This window comes from Microtus pennsylvanicus, chromosome 21 (assembly GCF_037038515.1).
Source record: "Microtus pennsylvanicus isolate mMicPen1 chromosome 21, mMicPen1.hap1, whole genome shotgun sequence".
Lineage (NCBI taxonomy): Eukaryota > Metazoa > Chordata > Mammalia > Rodentia > Cricetidae > Microtus > Microtus pennsylvanicus.
Genome location: NC_134599.1, coordinates 5,316,871 through 5,336,877, shown reverse-complemented (window position 1 = coordinate 5,336,877; position 20,007 = coordinate 5,316,871). Strand labels below are relative to the sequence as shown.

The 20,007-nt window shown below is 45.8% G+C and overlaps 1 protein-coding gene across 1 annotated transcript in view; it reads left to right on the top strand.

Moving 5' to 3' along the window:
• The first annotated feature begins 16,555 nt into the window (after nucleotides 1-16,555).
• Nucleotides 16,556-20,007, top strand: part of Galntl5 (polypeptide N-acetylgalactosaminyltransferase like 5) — a 37,116-nt gene continuing 33,664 nt past the window's right edge. Inside the window, exon 1 of the mRNA XM_075955785.1 lies at nucleotides 16,556-16,763. Coding sequence (XP_075811900.1) covers nucleotides 16,556-16,763 — 208 coding nt within the window. The remainder of the gene's footprint in view (nucleotides 16,764-20,007) is intronic.

Here is a 20,007-nt window from a genome sequence, read left to right as displayed (position 1 = left end):
TTGATTTTTTAAATTTTTATAAGGGAAGAGAGATCCATAACTACTTAAGTCACATATCCCCGGCTGTGATAAAGATATGATATAAACCACAGGAGAGAGGAATGGTCCAGAGGGGCAGGATAGGGAGAGACCCGTCATTGCACACAGAGTAATGGCAGCCCAGATGCCTCAATGCAGAGAGAAAACCCACAACTCCAGAGGACTATTCCAACCAGACTGTGGAACGCGAAAGACAAATGGCAAGTTAATAGAATTAAATTGGCTAATTCTTTTGTGAGTCAAAGTTAAGAAAGAAATTCTCATATGAAATTTCAAAAACATAACCTAGAAGGTGAGGAAGCAACCTCATCAACATTTTTTACTGTACCAAAATTAAGACTTCCAGTTGACCAAGGAGCCATTGACAAAGTAGCCAGGGGGAGGACAGAAGGAAAGAACTTGCAGTGTTCAAGGCTGACAAAGGAAAATGGGGAAAATTCAAGGACCTCATAAACATAAACAAGGAAAATACAAGACCACAGGCTGGATATGAACCATGGTAGGGTGCGTATCTAATGTGTATGGGCCTGGGCTCAATCCCTAGGGACACACACACACACACAGAGAGAGAGAGTGAGAGAGAGAGAGAGAGAGAGAGAGAGAGAGAGAGAGAGAGAGAGCACAGCAAAGAAAAAAGATTCATCCATACCCGGTTCTAGATGCACCCAGACTGTCAAACATGAAAGAAGCTTAGTTCCCTAGGAGTAAGAGAAATGCACATTAAAACCTTTGCAGCCGGGCGGTGGTGGCGCACGCCTTTAATCCCAGCACTCGGGAGGCAGAGGCAGGCAGATGTCTGTGAGTTCGAGGCCAGCCTGGTCTACCAGAGCTAGTTCCAGGACAGGCTCCAAAGCAACAGAGAAACCCTGTCTCGAAAAACCAAAAAAAAATAAAATAAAATAAAAAAACCTTTGCATATCCCAGCAGCGGGGCAAAAAGCCTGGCTCAGGATCAGCCATGGGTAAGACGGCCGACAGCTTGGTGATGATGGGCGGGAGGGAGAGATAGGGGCACTTTTATATTCTATGTTATAAAGACACTCTTGTACTCTATACCATAGGAAAGAGTCAGCAAGAATATGTCACTAACAGCATGTACATAGGGCTATGTATGCATGTTTGCTTGTTCTGAGCCAATCTCAGTCAGCTCAGATGTTCCTGTAACAAGGCCGACGCCAGCGCCTAACTTGGCTCTGTGCTTTATGAAGTCCAAGCCCATATCCACAGAGAGAGGAAAGAAGGTAAGGAAAGACAAGAAGGGAAGGCCAGAAATCAAAAGTCTCGGAAATGTGGGTGACCACCTGAGCAGAGGAAATGTGGGTGACCACCTGAGCAGAGGGCAAGAATGATTTCCCGATGATTGGCTGCCTCTGTACCCTCCCCTGCTCTCTGATGGAGACAGATTTCTGGGATATGAATCCAACGCCAGCCTACGTCTGACTAAAGCAAAGTCTGGAGCTTCAGTTCCCATCTCTGCTCTATCGTTGTGACTGACAGGCAGCCGGAGCGCTGGGATCTCATCTGCTCAGGTGGATTTCCTTCTTCCTGACTTGCATTTGGCAACTGGAAAACCAAACCAATGATTTTCAGTCTAGAATAAAGATAGGAAGTAGAGCAGAGTGAGAGAGGGAGGGGCCGGTGGTATCGAGAAGTAGAAGCTTCCAGAGGGTGCTGGTATAGAGAGGAAGCCAAGGGCATTGCAAAAACTGAATCCTAGGGCTCAGGGTGGACAGAAGCATCACCACTTCCTGACTCCAGGCGGACTGAGGTCTTTTCGTTGTGTTTCTGTTCTCTGTAAAATTTTTAAACTCCTTCCAAGCCCCTACTGTTGTCTCCTACCTCATCCAGATTCTCCACTCCAGCCCCTGGCTTTATCAGCTGAATGGACCCTGTTCTCTCTAATAGACAATCATTGAAAGGTAAAGTGTCCAGAATATGGACTAGGGCTGGGACAGAGCAGGGCTTTAGCCGAAAGTTGAAAGGAAATAGTTCACCCAAGCCAGGCAGCACATGCCTGTCATCCCAACACATGGCTAAGACAGAAGGACCACGGATTCAAGACAAGTCTGGACTTCAAATACAGACCCTGTTGGGCTGGAGAGGTGACTCAGCTATTAAAGGCTAGGCTCACAATCAAACTGCAGACCCTGTCTCAGAAGCAACAAGAATAGCACAATGATCCAAAGACTTACCTAGCTAGGCATCAAAGATGCCTTCAGACATGCAGCAGCTAAGATAGTTCACCTCCTATCCCACTTTCTCAAGATGACTCTGAGTATGTGTCACACCACAAGGACTAAGTTGAAAAGGCAGAAGACAAGATGGGCAGGAAGTTCTGGAGAAAGATGCAGGGCATGAGGGAGGATTTGGGAGGCCAGTTCAGACCAGGCTCTTGCTTCTAAAAGACCAAAAGGAAGACACAGGAGGAAAGAAGGTGAAGGGGGAGGAGGGAAAAGGGGGCACAGGAGGCAGCTCTCCTTGCTTGGTGATCCTTATGCATGCTTCTTGTATCCTCAACCCTGCTTGTTTGACCCAGGGCCTGACCTCCCCGGAGGCAGCCAGTCTGTCCGGAATGGCTGGGCCTAGGAGGCAGTCACCATGTTTTGTGTGAGTGAGTATCCTCACTCATTTAGTCATTAAACTTAAATGAGTAGAATTTTTAGAATATGAAGAAACTAGGTTTGGTGGACACACTTGTAATTCCAGTCCTTGGGAAGAGGAGGGAGTTGAATCAGGAGCCCAAGGCTGTCCTTAGCTATTTAGTAAATTCAAAGTGAGACCCAATCTCAAAACAACAAAGTATGAAGAATGCTCTTGGAAAGCCTCTCCCCTCGTCTGCCTCCAGCTTCCTCATGTGTGAAGTGACCACAGGTTGAGATGATTCTCCCAGGTCTACTTCAGCTTGGATACTGTATTATCAGAAGTGAGAGCTGAGAAGATTTCAGAAAACTGAAAATTCAATTATTTTAGAAACATATCAGCAGAGGGTGGCATTCCAGCTTCCCTCGTGATTTCATCCGATGATCAGAGTCCAGAAGACCTTGGGGGTCCATCTAAGTTTTCTTTGGTCCTATCCCGCCAAAGCAGCTCCCACAGGTGGACAGCCTGTTTTCTTCTCACAAACGTCACCAGGGACGATCCCAAAAACTTGCTTATCATCACCTACTTCCCTTCGTTCATCCGTTTCTCAGACAAATCTTTGTTTGCAGTAATCTCAGATTACTCTTTGTTTGGCATGTGAACTAAGCTATCATCAAAAGTCTTCAAGTGGACTGTTTCTCATTAAGTCACTGATATTCTGAGTCAATGGCTGAGCCCTGGGGTCGACATGATTTTCATCTCTAGAGCTTCTCATTCCAGAACCAAAGTTTCCTGGGTTGTCATTAACTGCAGACAAAACTGCCTGTTTACTCCAGAGGCTGCTGATTAACATCTGCCCACCATAATTTTGGTACTAATTATCTGGGAGAACTGACTCTATTTGTCCGAATCCATTCATGGGAATCAAATTTTAAAAATGTATCCTGATGGGTAAAGAAGCCAAGTGAAGTCCTGAGTCAATGTGTATTGCTTGACATGGGTACAGCCAATGCTTCAGCCCCATGGACATGGCAAAGCCTCCCTCAGGTGAGGCTCAGAGGGACAGCAAAGCCTTCCTCTCGTCCAGGTGTAAATGTTGACAGTGTGCAGAACATGTTCACCACTGCTCTCTCTCCCAACTCACAGAAGCTTGTAGTCTGAAGACTGCTCCCCTACAGAGACTGAGATTAGCTAAAATTACAGACATGGTCATCTGTAAGCAATAACCCCATCTCCTTGTTCAGTGGAGGGCAATAACCTGCTTCCCTGTTCAGCTATATATAATAAACATGCTGAACTTCTGTGCCTTGGCTTCTCCATTGGAGTGCCTAGGACACCAGCCTTGTATGTGTGTGTGCATACTCGTGTGTGTGCGTCTGTCTGTGTCATTTCTTTATTCTGTTGTCCCTAGTCAGGATTCTGAAACATAGATTATGCAACATCTTGGCAGTCCCTCTGAGTACCCATGAAGTTGAAAGGCATAACTTTCCCTTTTCCTTCTCTTCTGTCTTCTCTCAGATGCCGGCTGAAGCTTAAGTCTCTTCCCCTACTACTCTGGGCTCTTCTTCTCTTCCTCTAAAGCTCCCTCTGCAGGCATGTGTCTCTTGTCTGTCATGTACCTGAGCTCTATGCTTAATGGCATGACTTTCTTTCTCTCTCCTAAGAATTTATAATAAACGTCTCTCTGAATTAAAAAAAAGTAAAAAAAAGGGTTTTTTTTTTTTTAAGTCTTTCCCCTGTTAATGGCTTGAGCATCACTATGGACTTTCTTCTGCATCTAGGAAGAGCCTGGCTCACCACTTGGTACCAAGTGCCATTAGTTAATTCAACCAGATGGCACAGAGAAGGTACTTCAAGAGGAAAAACCTCTTCCCTTCAAATACTCATGTTTTAACATTGTGTATGGACTCTCTTTTCTTGCCCTGAGGGTTACAATCTGTGTCCGATAAACACAAGTCTGGTTTCAGATAGAAGCAATCACTACATGATCTCTCAAAGTCATACTTCTTGTGTGTTGCACTCATAACTTTTTTCATTGTAATGACCAGACACCTGACAAGAAGCAACCTAACTGAGGAATGACTGCGGGTCATGGACTGAAGGTGCGCTCTCTCATGGTGGGGAAGGCAGCGTGGCAGCAGGCTGTGGCAGTGGAAGTGTCAAGCTGCTTGCTCACATCTCTCCAGACCAGGACAGGATAGGAAGCCAGGTCAGCTTGACTATGCGCCTCAGTGCCCAGCCATCAGAGATCCACTTGCTCTTGTCAAGTCCACCTCCCAAAGGTTTCACAACCTTCCCAAGCACCAGCACCAACTGGAAATCAAGTGTTCAGACATGAACCCGTAGAAGATGTCTTACATCTAAACCATAACAAATATTGTTCATCTATCCAAATTTGGGAGCTGCAAAAGTAAACGGATGTATTTAATTCTTAGGAGCTGCAGTTTAGAAAGAGAGTCCCGTGGCTCTGAATTGGTGTTCTGAACTCCTGAATGTAGAGAAGGACCAAGGGCTATGTGATGTATAAATAGAACAGAAATGTCCACACAGCAGAAGTCCAACAACCTCCTGGTGTGCATCTTGTCACTTCAGATGGCTCTGGTCCAAGTGTGGAGGTGAGCAAAGTTCACGTTCCACTCAGCGGTGGAACCCCGCAGCACACTGCCCTTTTCCTGGCACCAAAAGTCCACTTTGCAAAGCTTTATCCACAAAGGCTTTGGTTTGGCTTCTTTCTGCCTGGAATCTATCACTATACTCTCATTCCCATCCCCACCCATTCCCAGGGTGGGCCCACTCTTGGAGAGAGAAAGCCATTAATGTCAGGGGATGCCTTTCATGTCATATCCTTGAAAGTGAGTTTCCTGAGATGACGGCCACTCCTGCAGGAAAGGTCACTCTACAGTTAGAGGGAAAGACCACCTGTACTCCAGATGGCCAGATCCCAAAGGATGGGTGGCAGTAGAGAATTTGGACCATTGGATGACCAGCATGGGTAGAGAATGGATTCTCCATAGAGCTTTTCCAAATATTTTATGTGTATGGGTGTTTTAGCTGCGTGTGAACAGCATGCATGCCTAGTGCCCACAGAGGCCAAAAGAGGGCACTGGATGCCCTGAAATTGAAGTTACAGATGGTTTGAGCCACCATGTGAATGCTGAGAGCCAAACCTGAGTACTCCAAAGGAGCAGACAGTGCTCTCAACCACGGAGCCATCTCTCCATCTCCTCCATGGAGTTTTTAAGACACGGAAGAGCACAGGTTGGTTAAGTTGGGACTAGCAATTGGAGAGACTTGAAGGTAAGAAGGAAATTTGAGAACACAAGGAAGTCAAGCCTTTGTATTTGGAGCAATGCATCAGACAGAACTAGAACTTTTGTAGAGGTAAACCAAGTTGGGCTGGTTGGAAGGAGCCTAAACTAAGACAGGACTAAAACTAAAGTCTTTTGATTGATTTTTTAACATTTTAAAAATATTTATTATTTATGTGTATGTATGCCATGTCTGCAGTGTCTTTGGGGATCAGAAAAGAAGGGCATCAGGTCTAGTGCAGCGGGAGTTAACAGACAGTTGTGAACTGAGTTGGGTGTTGAGTGTTTAACTTGGGTCCTCTAGAAGAGCAGTAAACAAAAACTGATAAACCATCATCTCTCCAGTACCCTCTCCCAACACACACGCACACACACATGCACGCACACTTCTGTTGTTGTTGAGACAGGGTCTTACAATATAACCAGACTGACTTCAAACTCACAAAGAACCACACTGCCTACCTCCTGAGAGCTGAGATTAAGGGTGTGTATCAACATTCTTGAATGATGCCCCCCCCCCACCTTTTAAAACAGGGTCTCATGTAGCTTATGCTGGCCTCAAACTATGTAGGTAGCCAAGGTTAATACTGAACTTCTGATCCTCATGCCTCTACCTCCCATGTGCTGAGATACTAGGTGTACACTACCACACCCACTCCTGAGATAACAGCCATCCACCTCTGTGGGAAAGGTTTACTACATAATTGGGCTTATTTTGTATTTTAGAATTGGCCAACACTTTATCCCATAAACACAGAATAAGTGTTCCCATGGGCCGAGTGGAGGAGGTTGGTTTTACAGACAGGGAAAGACTGAAGAGCACAGCAACAAAGACAAACAAAACTAGTTATTTCAAAGTTACTTTCTTGAAATATAAAAGGGGGCAGGGAGGAAGAGCAACAAGAAAATAATGGGTTAAGGACAGGCTACTGTCTAAGGTAAGGATGGAGACAGATCTCAGGTCAATCAACTCTGGCAACAGCCTGGTCTTGGATTTCGGGCAGCTGGAAGTAACAGAACCATCAGTTTCATGTTGCTTGACCACCGAGTTTAGTGTTTTACTGTGGCGGCCTTCGCAGGATATCCATCAACAAAACAACTGGCTGTTAGACGATACAAGAGTAAATCTCAGGAAAATGCTGAAGGAGAAAAGTTCCCACAAAACCCTGCACGTCTTAGCCTCTATCCAGATAATCCACGGTAGACAACACAGCTCACAGAGAAAATCTGAGCTCCATCAGATAATCCACGGTAGACAACACAGCTCACAGAGAAAATCCGAACTCCAAAAGGCGGTAAAGACTGACAGACAGAAGGGGGTATGTGGGGCCCTTCTAGTCTCCATATTTATGAGGAGAGTTACACAGGCATATACATTTGTGCTTCTGAGAACTGCACGGCCAAATAGGGGTATATATGAAGAAATATACTGCCAGGAATCAGTGTGCATGCGATAGGGATTGGTGAGGCAAGCCTGAAATCTGTAGGCCAGTTTAAGGAAAAACTGTTAATAATTAGCTCCCTCCCAGGAAGTGAAATAACATTACCACAGCAACTCTACTCATAGGTAATTCAAAGGAACTGAAATCACATGTTCATCAAAAAATGTATGCGTGAATATTCATAGCAGCATTATTTATTAAGGCCAAAACACAAGTGACCTAAATACATGTCATCTGAAAAACTGATGATTAAACTATAATATTTGTATACAATAGTTATTCAGTCATAAAAAGGAATGAAGTACTGATTTATTATGCTACAATGTGGATTAACACTGAAAACATTATGATGGGCCAGTGAGGTGGATCAGTGGGTAAACATAGCTGTAATTGCCACCAAACCTGACAACCTGACTTCACTCCCGAGGACCCACATGGTGGAAGGAGAGAACTGACCTCCAAAGGACATTGTGGCACATGCAATCTCACTGGCACAGACAGGCTGACCGGCTGGCCAGGGGACTTGAGGATCTTCCTGTCTCTGCTCCCTGTCCCTCTGCTGATCCCAGTGGTGGTCACAGGTATGTGCCACCCTCTCAGCTTTATATGCGGGTCCAGGGGATCTGAATACGGTTCTTCATGCTTGCAGAGCAGGCACCTTGCCAGCTGAGCCGTTGCTCTGGCCCAAGACTGCTACTTCGCACAGAGACTCTTTCTGAAGCAATGAAAACACTGTGGACTCAGTCAAGTTTGCAGGACTTTTGTGAATACACCGAAATCTACGGCTCTGCTTCTGAGGGTGAGTTAGCTCCCAACACAAAATCCTGTCTTTGTCTTTGGGCCAGTCTAGTGCCTTGCCTTTTTCTCAGAAAGACTTTACTTATTAAACCAAACCATAAGCAGGGTGGACTTTCCCCAACTGATTCTGTTAGAATATCTGAAGTGTGAAACCCTTGAGCAGCCCATGAGTATCCACACGCCTAGGCTTAGGAGGCCTTCATCAAGTCAAGAGTAGAGCCCAACAGCCCACCCTTGGCCCCACACCTAGTGCCACCCTCACCCCAGAGGTGATCATTTCTCAGACTGCTCTCTCCATAGACCAAATTGGTACCTTCTTCAGTGTCGTGGCAACAGCATTGTGCATCAGGGGTGTGACAATAGCATCGTGCATCCTGAATCTTGCTTCTGTGGTATAAGACTGTGTCTGAGGTACATTCCTGCTATATCACATACACACCTTGTCTATTTCATACTCCAGTGAATGAAAATAGCACAGTTATTCAATCCACTCAGTTTTTTTCTTTTGTGACAGGGTCTCTCAATCTTCTACATAGTTAAAAATGACCCTGAGTTTCTGATCCTCCTGCTTCCACCTCTGCTGCCGTTTCGAGCCTATGCCATTGTGCCTGGTTTATGATGTGGTGCTTCACAAAAGGGTTCAAGCTTGTTAGGTAGGCGCTTATCAACTGAGCTACATCCACAGCCCCTATCCATTCCACTCTTAGTGGGTTTTTGCATTATTCCCAGTTTAGGTATACTAATAATAAAAATGATCTTTTTTTCACACCTAGGGATCAAACTCAGGGCTTTGTATGCTAGGAAACCACTCTACTACTGAGCTACACTTCTAATCCCTAAACTTGTATGTGCATGTGCACAAACACACAGGTGCACACATGTTTCTTAAGGATCTGTGTGTACAGGCAGGTAGGGATGTTCATGAGTGCATGTATGTTGTGTATATGAAGGTTAGTGTGTGGTGTCTTCCTTCATTGTTCCAACCTGGAGCTTACCAATTTAGCTAGATTGTCTGGCTAGCAAGTCCCCAGGATCCTCCTGTCTCTGCCTCTCCTGTGCTAGGGTCACAGGCGTGCACTGCCATGACTGGTTTTAATAGACATGCTGGTGTTCCAAACTCAAATCCTCATGTGTATAAGGCCAGCAATTTCCCAAATGAGCCATCTCTCAGGCCATTCAAATATTTTTGTGAAATCAAGTCAGCATCGCTGCTAAATGACAAAGCAGCAGCTTCCCATGCAGCCTGGGCAGACAAGCATCAGATTTAGGCTGGGGATCACCGAGGACGTCATGCATGCTCCGGGGAAGTGTCTGAAAAGGCCCCTGCACCCCCCTTCAGCTACTGAGCTGACACAGGTGTATGGTTCCAATCAAACCACCAAGGGGGAAGGGTGTGACTGGCTTAGCCTCCTGAAGAAGGAATTTCCCAAGTCTCTGGCTGACCTTGTGTACCGCCACCTAAATGTTGAGCAATAGATTAGAGAGTAAAAATTAAAGGCATTCAGTCGGCCCCATCTCAGATTTCAGCTTCTTGAAGAATTCTGAAGGACAGCTGGTTTTTTTTTTAAATCTTATTTCACAAGAGCTAAACATTAGGCCAAGCCTACAAACCCTGTTTTGACCTTGACTCTCAAGAGGCTTTCTGTTTCCTCAGCTGAGGAGGGAAGACATTCAGCTGGTAGTTATGCTAGGGCCCTTTGAACTCCAGCTTCCTGGGTTCTAACCGCTTGCTAGGCTTGCTGACAGGGGCCTCTGTGGGCTAAGAATGCCCTGTGTGATGTCACTGGACTCTGAGAGGCAGTCCGTGGTGGCAAGCTGAACACTCAGAATGACCCAGCACCATCTAGGAAAAGTACATCTTTTCATCATTCACAGACCCGATTCCACTGATGACCACTTGGCAAATGACTTGCTTGCAAAGCTGCCAGAGTGGGAACCTCATTGACAGGTAAGGGGCTAAGCAGAAGGGAACAGAGACTCAGGAAGTCCAGGCGGCTAGATCAATGAGAGCAGTGAACTGCTGGAAATGGGTTAGCGTAGATTTTAGGGAGTACTGAGGTTGCTTGATTACCAGAAGAAAGGGTGATCACTAGTTTGGCTATGCCTCACTTCTGGAAGAAAAATACCACATAGGCTCCAGCTCCTGAAAAGCAGAATCTATGATATACTCACATATGCTCTTAACGCTTATTTTTTTAAAAAATATCAATAGAGGGAAAAGCCTTTAAAGTATGAGAAGGTTACAGGTTCTGTCTGGAGAGAAATATCAGGAAGATAAGGCATTACAAAATATCACCATTATTTTCAGAAAAACTAGTCACGACATCAATCAAAAGCAAGGCCATGTTCTCCTGATTCTAAATCTCACATTTCTTGGGGAAGGGGTGTGTGTCCGCATGTGTCTTTACGTTGGTGTCTTCCCCAATCACTTCATCTTATTTTTAAATTTATGTGCAAGGGAGTTAGGATTTGTTTTTACTTATAATTTGAGGACTAGAATCCATCCTCGGGGGAAAGCATGGCAGCCCAGTGCAGGAGGGGGAGGGTGCTGATCACATGGCGTCCACAGTCAAGAAGTAGAATGAACTCCTGTGCTCAGGCAGAGGGCTCTTCCTTCTTCATTTGCCTGAGACCCCAGCCCATAGTATGGTGTCACCTATATTTAGGGTGATGTCCCCACCTCAGTTAACCTAATTGAGATAACCCCTCACACAAACACTGAGAGGCTTCTCTCTCCAATGACCCTAGACCCTGTAGAGAGGACAATGTTAACATTACAGGAAAGGGGACTCTTGCAAGGCCCTTTACTAAAGCATGCTGATAGCTGGGCCGTGGGCACACACCTTTAATCCCAGCACTCAGGAGGCAGAGGCAGGAGGATCTCTGAGTTTGAGGACAGCTTGGTCTAAAGAGTGAGCTCCAGGACAGCCAGGGCTACACAGAGAAACCGTCTCGAAAATAAATAAATATAAAATAAGGCATGGTGTCAAAGATCTGGGGTGGATGTTATCATTTTATAATTGTTGGTTTGGGAAAGTCTCACTACATAAACACACGCACACAACACACACATTAACCCTTGACAGTTTCACTTAGGTACATGATGAGTTTTCATTACTTTCCCTTCCGCTATCCCCTTTCATCCTCCCTTCTGTTGAAGCCCTTCTTTGTAACAAGTTTGTCCTTGCAATCTACTGTGTGTGTGTCACCCACCGAGTTTATGGTTGCTTGAATGAGCATGAGTGTGAGATTGTTTATTGGAGCGTGGACTACCTACCTTAGCTACCTTGTTTCTTGAGACAAGGCTCACTGAGGCTGCAGCTCACTGACTGGCTAGGCTGTCTGGCCAACAAGCTCCAGAGATCTTTCTCTCTCCAACTCTCCAGTATTGGTATTACAAGTGTGTGCGGCTGCACCCAGCCTTTTTCTTTTTTTTCCTTTTCTCTTTTAAGATTTATTTTATGTGTGCAATTGCTTTGCCCGCATGCATGTATATTAATTATGCCTAGTGCCTTAAGAGGCCAGAAGAGGGCATTAGATCCCCCTGAACTGAAATTCCAGATGACTGTGAGCCACAGAGGAGGTGCCGAAAACCAAATCCAGGTCCTCAGCAAGAACAGCAAGTGCTCCTAATGGCTGAGCCACCTCACCAGCCCTGATGCACCTGACTTCTGTATGGGTGCTAAGGATTGAGCCTGGGGTCTCATGCTTGCAAAGCAAGCACTTTACTCACTAAGCCATCTCCCTAGCCCTAAAGTATGTGTGTGTGTGTGAGAGAGAGAGAGTGTGTATGTGTGTGTGTGTGTGATAGAGAGTGTATGTGTGTGAGAGAGAGTGTGTGTGAGTGTGTGTGAGAGAGTGTGAGTGTGTGTGAAAGTGTGCATGAGAGAGAGAGTGTGTGTGTGTGTGTGTGTGTGTGTGTGTGTGTGAGAGAGAGAGAGAGAGAGAGAGAGAGAGCCAGAGAGAGAGAGCCAGAGAGAGAGAGAGAGAAAGAGAATTCAGGCACACATGCTATGGCAGATGTTTAAAGGCCAGAGGACAATGTGAGCTGTTAGTCTTTGACTTCAACCTTGTTTGATAGTCTTTTGTTGCTTGTCACTGCATATGCTGGCCTACCTGAACTTTCCGGGGTTCTCCTGATTCTGCCTCCTCCTCTTCATAGGTGCACTGATATTACATGTGTGTAGTACAGTGTCCAGCTTTATATGGTTTCTGAAGATTCAAATCAGACCTCATGCTTGAACAGCAAGTGCTTTGCCTGCTGAGCTATCTCCCCAGCCCGTCTCACATTTTAAAACAAAGCCAGTAGGCATGAGTGCAGATTTATGGTTTTGTGGTCATTGTACGTGTGTGTGTGCGCGCGTGTGGGTGTACGCGTGCACATGCTTGTATCCTCCTTTTGCCTTTTCCTTGTTGGCATTTATAACTCACATTTATCCCCACTGAAGGAGGAGGAGGAGGAGGGGAAGAGGAGGAGGACATAGAGAATGTCTTTTCTGAGTTATCTGCTATCTGGAAACGTTTATTCCGCTCTTGAGCTTGACCAGGTTTTGACTAGCTGTAGAAATCATCTAATAATGAAGTTATAGCATTTCTCTCCAGTCTTTCTGGGTTTGGTGTTGCTTCAGAGTTTAATGTCATCCTCTGTAAAGGTCAGCTCCCCTGGGATGCTCTCCCATTTGCTGCACTGGCCACTCTGTGTTCTTTGCTGATGTGATCATCTCCTCCCCTCCCCTTCTTCCACAGCTTTCTGGAATTCATTGCTAGTTAGATTCTGCTGGAAGGATGCCCCATCTGAGGTTGGCCCTTACTCTGTCATCTTGCTGTACTTTCCAGAAAATCCCCTTTTATTTTCCAATTTTCTGCTGATTTTGCTAACTGTGGCAGGCACCTTTTCAATTTCAAGTGTCCTTCTTGTTCTCTGCTGTCCTTTCTCTGGTTCTTTGAATGTGCTATCCTTGATTTCTCCGTTTCAGTATTTTGCAAGTTTTGGGTTGTTCCTCTTTGTGGCTCTCCACACATTTTTTTTTCTCCCTAATGAAGGTTTTCCTCAACTGCCTTGGTCAATCCTTGGCATCTGTATCCGTCCATGTGGGCAAGTAGAACAAAACATCACAGAGTGTCTGGCTAACACAAGAATTTACTTTCTCACAGCCAGAAGTACAAGGTCAAGGCGTTGGCCGGGTGCCTTCCACTTAAAGCCTCTCTTCTTGACCCACAAATGTCCCCCTTATTGACAAACCCTCACGTGTTCTTTTCTCTGTACATGTTTCTTGGCTAACGTATAAGGTCACCAGTCCTACAGGATCAGGACCCATCCTATGAGTTCATTCAACCTTAATCACCTCCCTAAAGGGGTTTAAAATTAAAAGATTAAAAATGACCTCTTTCTCTGGGTGGTGGTGGCACATGCCTTTAATCCCAGCACTCGGGAGGCAGAGGCAGGTGGATTTCTGTGAGTTTGAGGCCAGTCTGGTCTACAAGAGCTAGTTCCAGGACAGGCTCGAAAGCTACAGAGAAACCCTGTCTTGAAAAAAACCAAAATAAATAAATAAATAATAAAAATGACCCCTTTCACAAAAATGATCACATTGTGGTTAATAATCTGACATAATTTTGAAGAGTTATGGTTCAGTCCGTATCAGCATTCCATTCCAATTGCAAGACAGAACAAACAAGCTACTAGACAGTCTGAGTATTGGAGCAGGCATCTGCAGGGGAACCAGCATTTGTAGGGAGCTCTAGAGCAGTGGTTCTCAACCTGTGGGTGACAACCCCTTTGCTGGTTGCATATTAGATATCCTGCATATCAGATATTAACAATTCATGAACTGTAATTCTAAATTATATTTATGAAGTGGCAATGAATAATGTTACAGGTGGGGGTCACCATAACATGAAGAACTGTGTAAAAGGAGGGCTAAGAACCACTGGCCTAGAGCCTCAGCATACTGGTCTTTCCCCTTGGCCCAGCTTCTTCTCCTAGAGCAGTCCCTCTTCCCCCACTTCAGCCACAGCAGCCTTGCTATCATGTGCGAGAGTGTGCATGTGTGTGAGTGTGTGCATGCATGTGTGCGAGTGTGCATGTGTGTGTATGTGTGCTCACATGCATGTGCGTGCGTGTATGTGCACGCACACGAGTGTGTGTGTGTGCGCTCATGTGTGTATGTGCGCGTGTGCGTGCATGTGTGTGTGCATGCATGTGCGCGAGTGTGCATGTGTGCGTGTGTGTGTGCATGTGTGTGTGCTGTGGTAAGGCTTGAAGACTCTGTGTAGCACTTATATCACACACCCAGATGTCTTAAATGTCTCTCAATCCACTGTGAGCTGTGCCTCTGTATTCATTTATCCTGCCTGGGCTTTTCGGTGCACTGGGGTGAAGAGAGCCCCCTTCTGATTACACATGTGTGACTTGCCAAGGCCCTGCCACTCCTATTCCTGAGCTGCTCAAGCAGCAGCTCAACCTGGTTCTGCTTCACGGTCCTCACATTTCCCACTCAGGCTGTGAAATCCTGCCTCCTTCCAAATTGTGAGCACATGGCCAATAACTTTGTCTTGAAAGTACTGTAAAAATCTCACATGCCTCAAATGTGGTTCAGTGGGGAGACTGTTTTTTTCTAGCATACACAAACCCCTGGAATTGGTCTCCAGTACCATATAAAACTGGGCATGGTAACCCGTACCTGTAATCTCAGCACTCGCGAGAATCAAAAGCTCAAGGTCATCCTTGGCTACAAAGTGAGTTTGAGATCAACTTGGGCTATGGGAAACCCTGTCTAAAGCAAAACAAAACAAAACAAAAATAATAATTAAAAAAAAACCCTCACTTGCATTCTTGGCCCCCAGCCTATTCTAACAAGGGTGTTTAGCTTTGTTTTTATTCACAGTTGAGTCAAGAGGAGGATACAGACACATGCATGGAGACCACTGACACTGAAAGGAAGCTCTGACTAGACAGCATCATAAATGCTCCACAGGCACCACCAGCTCTGCTGGTCTGAGTCTCTGCCATGCGTGCTACAGAGCTTTTCAGGAGCTAGAACTAAAAATGCAGCAGGCTCTGCATTTTCCTCCTGGCAGGCTGGAGCTGCTGGACACTGCACATCATCTGCTCACAGGTTCCCCAAGCATCTGCTGCCTATCAGTCACCATAAGCAGGGACACTAGCCATGTTCTGCAAAATACACGATGTTCTGCTTGCTTCTCCCTCCCTCCTCCCTCCCTCCCTCCCTCCCTCCCTCTCTCTCTCTCTCTCTCTCTCTCTCTCTCTCTCTGTCCCCATGTGAGGTGCACACGCATATGAGTACACATGTGTGTTGAGGCATGAAGACAATGCTGGGAATCCTTCCTTGATTCTTTCCTCCTTTATCCTTTGAGACAGGGTCTCTCACTGAACCTGAAGTTCAGCAATTGTCTAGGCTAGCTGGCCAGAGAGCTCCGGGGCTCTGTGTCTCTGCCCACTTTAGTACTGGGGTCACAAGCACATACTGCTCTGTTTGGCTTTTTATGTGGGCTCTGGAGATTCAAACTCAGGTCTGATCGTCATCTTCCCACCCCCTCTTCTCTCTTCTTGCTCATCACTATGGGTTTAAAATCTGCTTGCTGACAGCTCTGTCTGATTTCATCATTGGAAGGACAGCCTCAGCTGGGCAGTGGTGCTGCTTGTCTTTAATCCCAGCACTCAGGAGGTACAGGCAGGTGGATCTCTGAGAGTTCGAGGCTAGCCTGGTCTACAAAGTAAGTTCCAGGACAGACAGGGCTGGAAGGAAAGAAGGAAAGGAAGGAAGGGAGGGAGGGAGGGAGGGAGGGAGGGAGGGAGGGAGGGAGGGAAGAGAAAGAAAGAAAAAGAAAGGACAGTCTCACAGCAGTTCTGCCGAGAAAAGCTTCACTTGCATCTGACTGCGAGTGCCAATGGAGACACTCAGGGTCGGCATTCGTATCTCTGCTAGAACCCAGACCACTGAGTCTATTTATGTCCCCTCAACAGTGGGCCACGGTGCTCATGCCTCAGCTGTCCTCTTCAGCATGTGACATCGCATGCTTTTACATGGCAGTCTCTCCAGGTGGGCTGGGCGGGGTGAGAGATTGATGATGCTCTTTTGTGTTATTGCTTCCTCTCCTTGCGCTCTCTGCTCAGGGGTAGGGCAAAGACTTTAAATTATGCTGCTTGTTTCATACTGACCCATCTGGATGGTGATCCTATGGATATATGTCTGATAGAAAAGAGGTAAACTTCTGTATTCGAAAAGTAGTGAAATGATTGTTTCTAAAGCACTGCAAACGGAACTTAAGCTACATGACAAGTCAAACACCACGGAGTTGTCTCACACAGCTTCTCTCACAATGCTCTCCTCTAGGACAACTGGAATTTAAAAGTATGCACTCCACAATGAAGAACATCATAGCTCAGTGTGTCGTCTGTGGATCCCTGGCCATCGGGCTCTGGACAGCTCTGTTAATTGCCTATTTCCACTACGATCAAGAGAACGAACAGCTGAGGAAAACCCAGGAACTCATAAGGGCTAATTCAGTTAGAAAAAATGTGCACCAGCAAAACCATGTCTCAAAGAAAACCCCCAAACAGAATACTTCTAATGGTAAGTCTGATGCAGATGAACCTGGAAAACCAGAATTATACCCAGGAACAAACTGATCTCTTTCTGTTAACTACTTTCAGCATATCACAGAGTCAATATTTGGAAGGGTAAGAGAATGCCCCCGTTAGGGTAATTTAACTTTTGAGCTATAAAATATTTCATATATCAATATATTATATACACAGAACTCAATAGGGTATATACACATGCATGCGCTAACTCTTAATTTCTCATTTTTATGTAGTTTGCTATATTGGTTTCAGGCAGCTTTCTGTTTTCCACATAAATGAATTTCAAAGGATGCCATAGAAATGTCACCCCTGGTCCTTCCAGCCCCAAAGGCAGCCATTGCCTGAATCTACCAGTGTGGTTCCACAAACTCTGTATGCTGTTACTTGGCATAGTAACTGCATTAACACATCTGTAGATATTCTACGTCAAGACCCTCTTAAAATTTGCTCTCCCCCAACACTCACTGATTGACGATTTGGGCTTCATGTTTACGCAGGTTCCCTGATGTAACAAAATCAGCCCCCAAAGATGAAGAGAACAATAAAGCAATAATTAATGGTTTCCAAGTCAGATCTGTGTCCTGGGCTCCGCACTGCCCTGGAGCACTGCTGACAGCATCGTGGAAGAGTAAGACATAGAATGGCCCCTCTGCAGCATCCCTACCCCACGCTCACACTATCCCCTCACCCTTGCTTTCTCTCTCCTTCTGTAACTCCTGTGATACAGTTAGCTCTGTAGTTATGCCATGGGTCACTGAGAATCTTCTTCTTTCTGTTCATCTCTGTTGTTTATACCACACTAATTCCAAGGGCCTGACCTCAAGTTCCCAGGCTCTGCCTTCTGTGTAGTTTAACTACTACTTAGAGTCACCCTGCCTCTTAGATGACTGTAATCACCATTCCTATAATTTCCTTTTGGTTAGTTCTTGTAATTTCTGTCCCTTAGCTGAGCTGTTCTCCCTCTTCCGTCTGCTTCTGATGCTGCGGCGGCGGCTGCTTTAGCATCCTAGCAAGTCTGGGCCAACTGATTCATCTCGGTGTTGGTGTTTGTTGGTTGTCCCTTTTAAATTCCATTTGGGACTTGGTATGACATTTTCTATTGGATTCTGGGCATTAAAAATACTGCGAGACACTGTAGCATGACTTCAAGCAGATCTCCTTCAGGGAGCTGTAGTACAAGTATAAGCAAAATTGAATAGGAGTGCCTGCCACTCACAAAAGCCAGTGAGCAAAGACAGACACTGACCCTTAAAACTTTACTTTATTCAGGCACCAGCAATCTGAAAGAGGATTCAGATGCTAAAAGTCTGCCTTCTATTACATCTCCACCACGCAGATTACGTAGGTGGGCAGGGAGAGAGGCTGTCAATCATTTGGAGCTCAGTCTTGGCATTCTGGAAAAGGTGCTTGAACACATTTTTGAATTTTTTTATTTCTGTTTCTCATTATCACCTCTTTCTTTCTTCCCTCGTTCTGTGGATGTCTAGGCTCAAGAAAACAATGGGTATACTTAGTTGTTACCGGTGTCTTGTACTCCTCCAGAAACATTTGGCCTAAGGCATAATTACCTTAGAACCAACAGGCCCTAAAAAGGGTTTATGTGCTAAGCTAGTAATATATCAGTGCCGATCCCTCCCTTCTGCAATATTGAGTATAAGTGTGCCATACAGTATAGGATGTAAGAATGCTTCTACTGGTCCTTTCTGTCCTCTATTACAAGAACAGGTAAGTATGTGTGTCCGGCCACCCTCCATTCCAGAAGCCCCTCCCTGCCCCATCTGCCTATAGCTCTACGTGCGCACCATTGTGTGGTAAACAGGTGATAAAAGAATTCAAGTCTCTCTCTTGCCGGGCGGTGGTGGCACACGCCTTTAATCCCAGCACTTGGGAGGCAGAGGCAGGTGGATCTCTGTGAGTTCAAGGCCAGCCTGGTCTACAAGAGCAGTTCCAGGACAGACTCCAAAGCTACAGAGAAACCCTGTCTCGAAAAACAAAACAAAACAAAACAAAAAACAATTCAAGTCTCTTGGCTTCCACTTAAACGGACCACTGACTTTCACAACCTTGTCACTGGGCACAGTGTCAGCTAGTCCTGCCATTCCTCCCTCCTTGTGCCCCATTGACACCAGAGTTAAAAGGTTCAACTGTCCATTAGTCCTCACCACCACCAGGTTCAAAGAGAAACAGAGTATCAACTATTCCGGTCCTCACTGCTGCTGAATGAAAGTGGACATGTAGCTCCCCACTGGGTCTCCTGAGAGGCAAAGGGAAGAAGAAAGCTACCTGGCTCTACCCTGCCCCATCTCCTTGTCATGGGGGGCTGGAGATTCACATTCTACTGACAATACATCAGGGAGACTCAGCATCACCAGTTTTCAACCAGAGAGGCCCAGAAGCTCCTCCCCTACGTTCTCCCTACAACTACCCTGGAGGACAAACTGACCAGAGGCAGATTAGGCCCTGCTTGGCCCTGCTGACACCACCAGGTGGGGCAAGATGGATATTGTTACTTGCTTCCTTAGGGTGAGGGTGAGGTGAAAGGTCTCAGGGCAAGTTTTGAAAGGTTTTTTGTTTTGTTTTGTTTTTGTCACCAGGCTACCCTTTTCCCCAGCTCTGTCTTTGGTTAGGGAATGAGTTTATCTTGGAGGTTGCTGATGATGACTTGTGACTACTTGTGTTTCAGCAGAAGCTTCTATAACCTCTGTGTGGCATTTACGAAGTGTGTGTGTGTGTGTGTGTGTGTGTGTGTGTGTGTGTGTGTGTGAGAGAGAGAGAGAGAGAGAGAGGAGAGAGAGGAGAGAGAGGAGAGAGAGAGAGAGAGCGCGCATTCCCTGGACCACATAATAAATAGGAAAAAGTAAGCAAGTTGAATGCACTGCCCTCTGCTAGGGGTTTGCTGCAGTGCCTTCCCCTCTATAATGGACTTCTAGAACTGTCTATCAAAACAACCCCTCACTTCTTAAGATGCTTTTGTCGGGATATTTAACACAACAGGAAAGTGATTGATGCAGCTCGGATAGGGCTGAGTGTCTTCCATCTAGAACTAATGACAACATTTACTAAGAAGTCTGCTTTGGTTTATGCAAAGCTCTGGGCTTTCACCTTTAACCTCATCTGTGGGTAGCTGAGAGTCCGGAAAATGACTGTTTCAGAAAAATTCAGGATACGGTTGCTCTTGTTACTTGGGCCAGCAGTAAGCTTTTACTTTTATGACGCAAACTACCTTTTTCTTG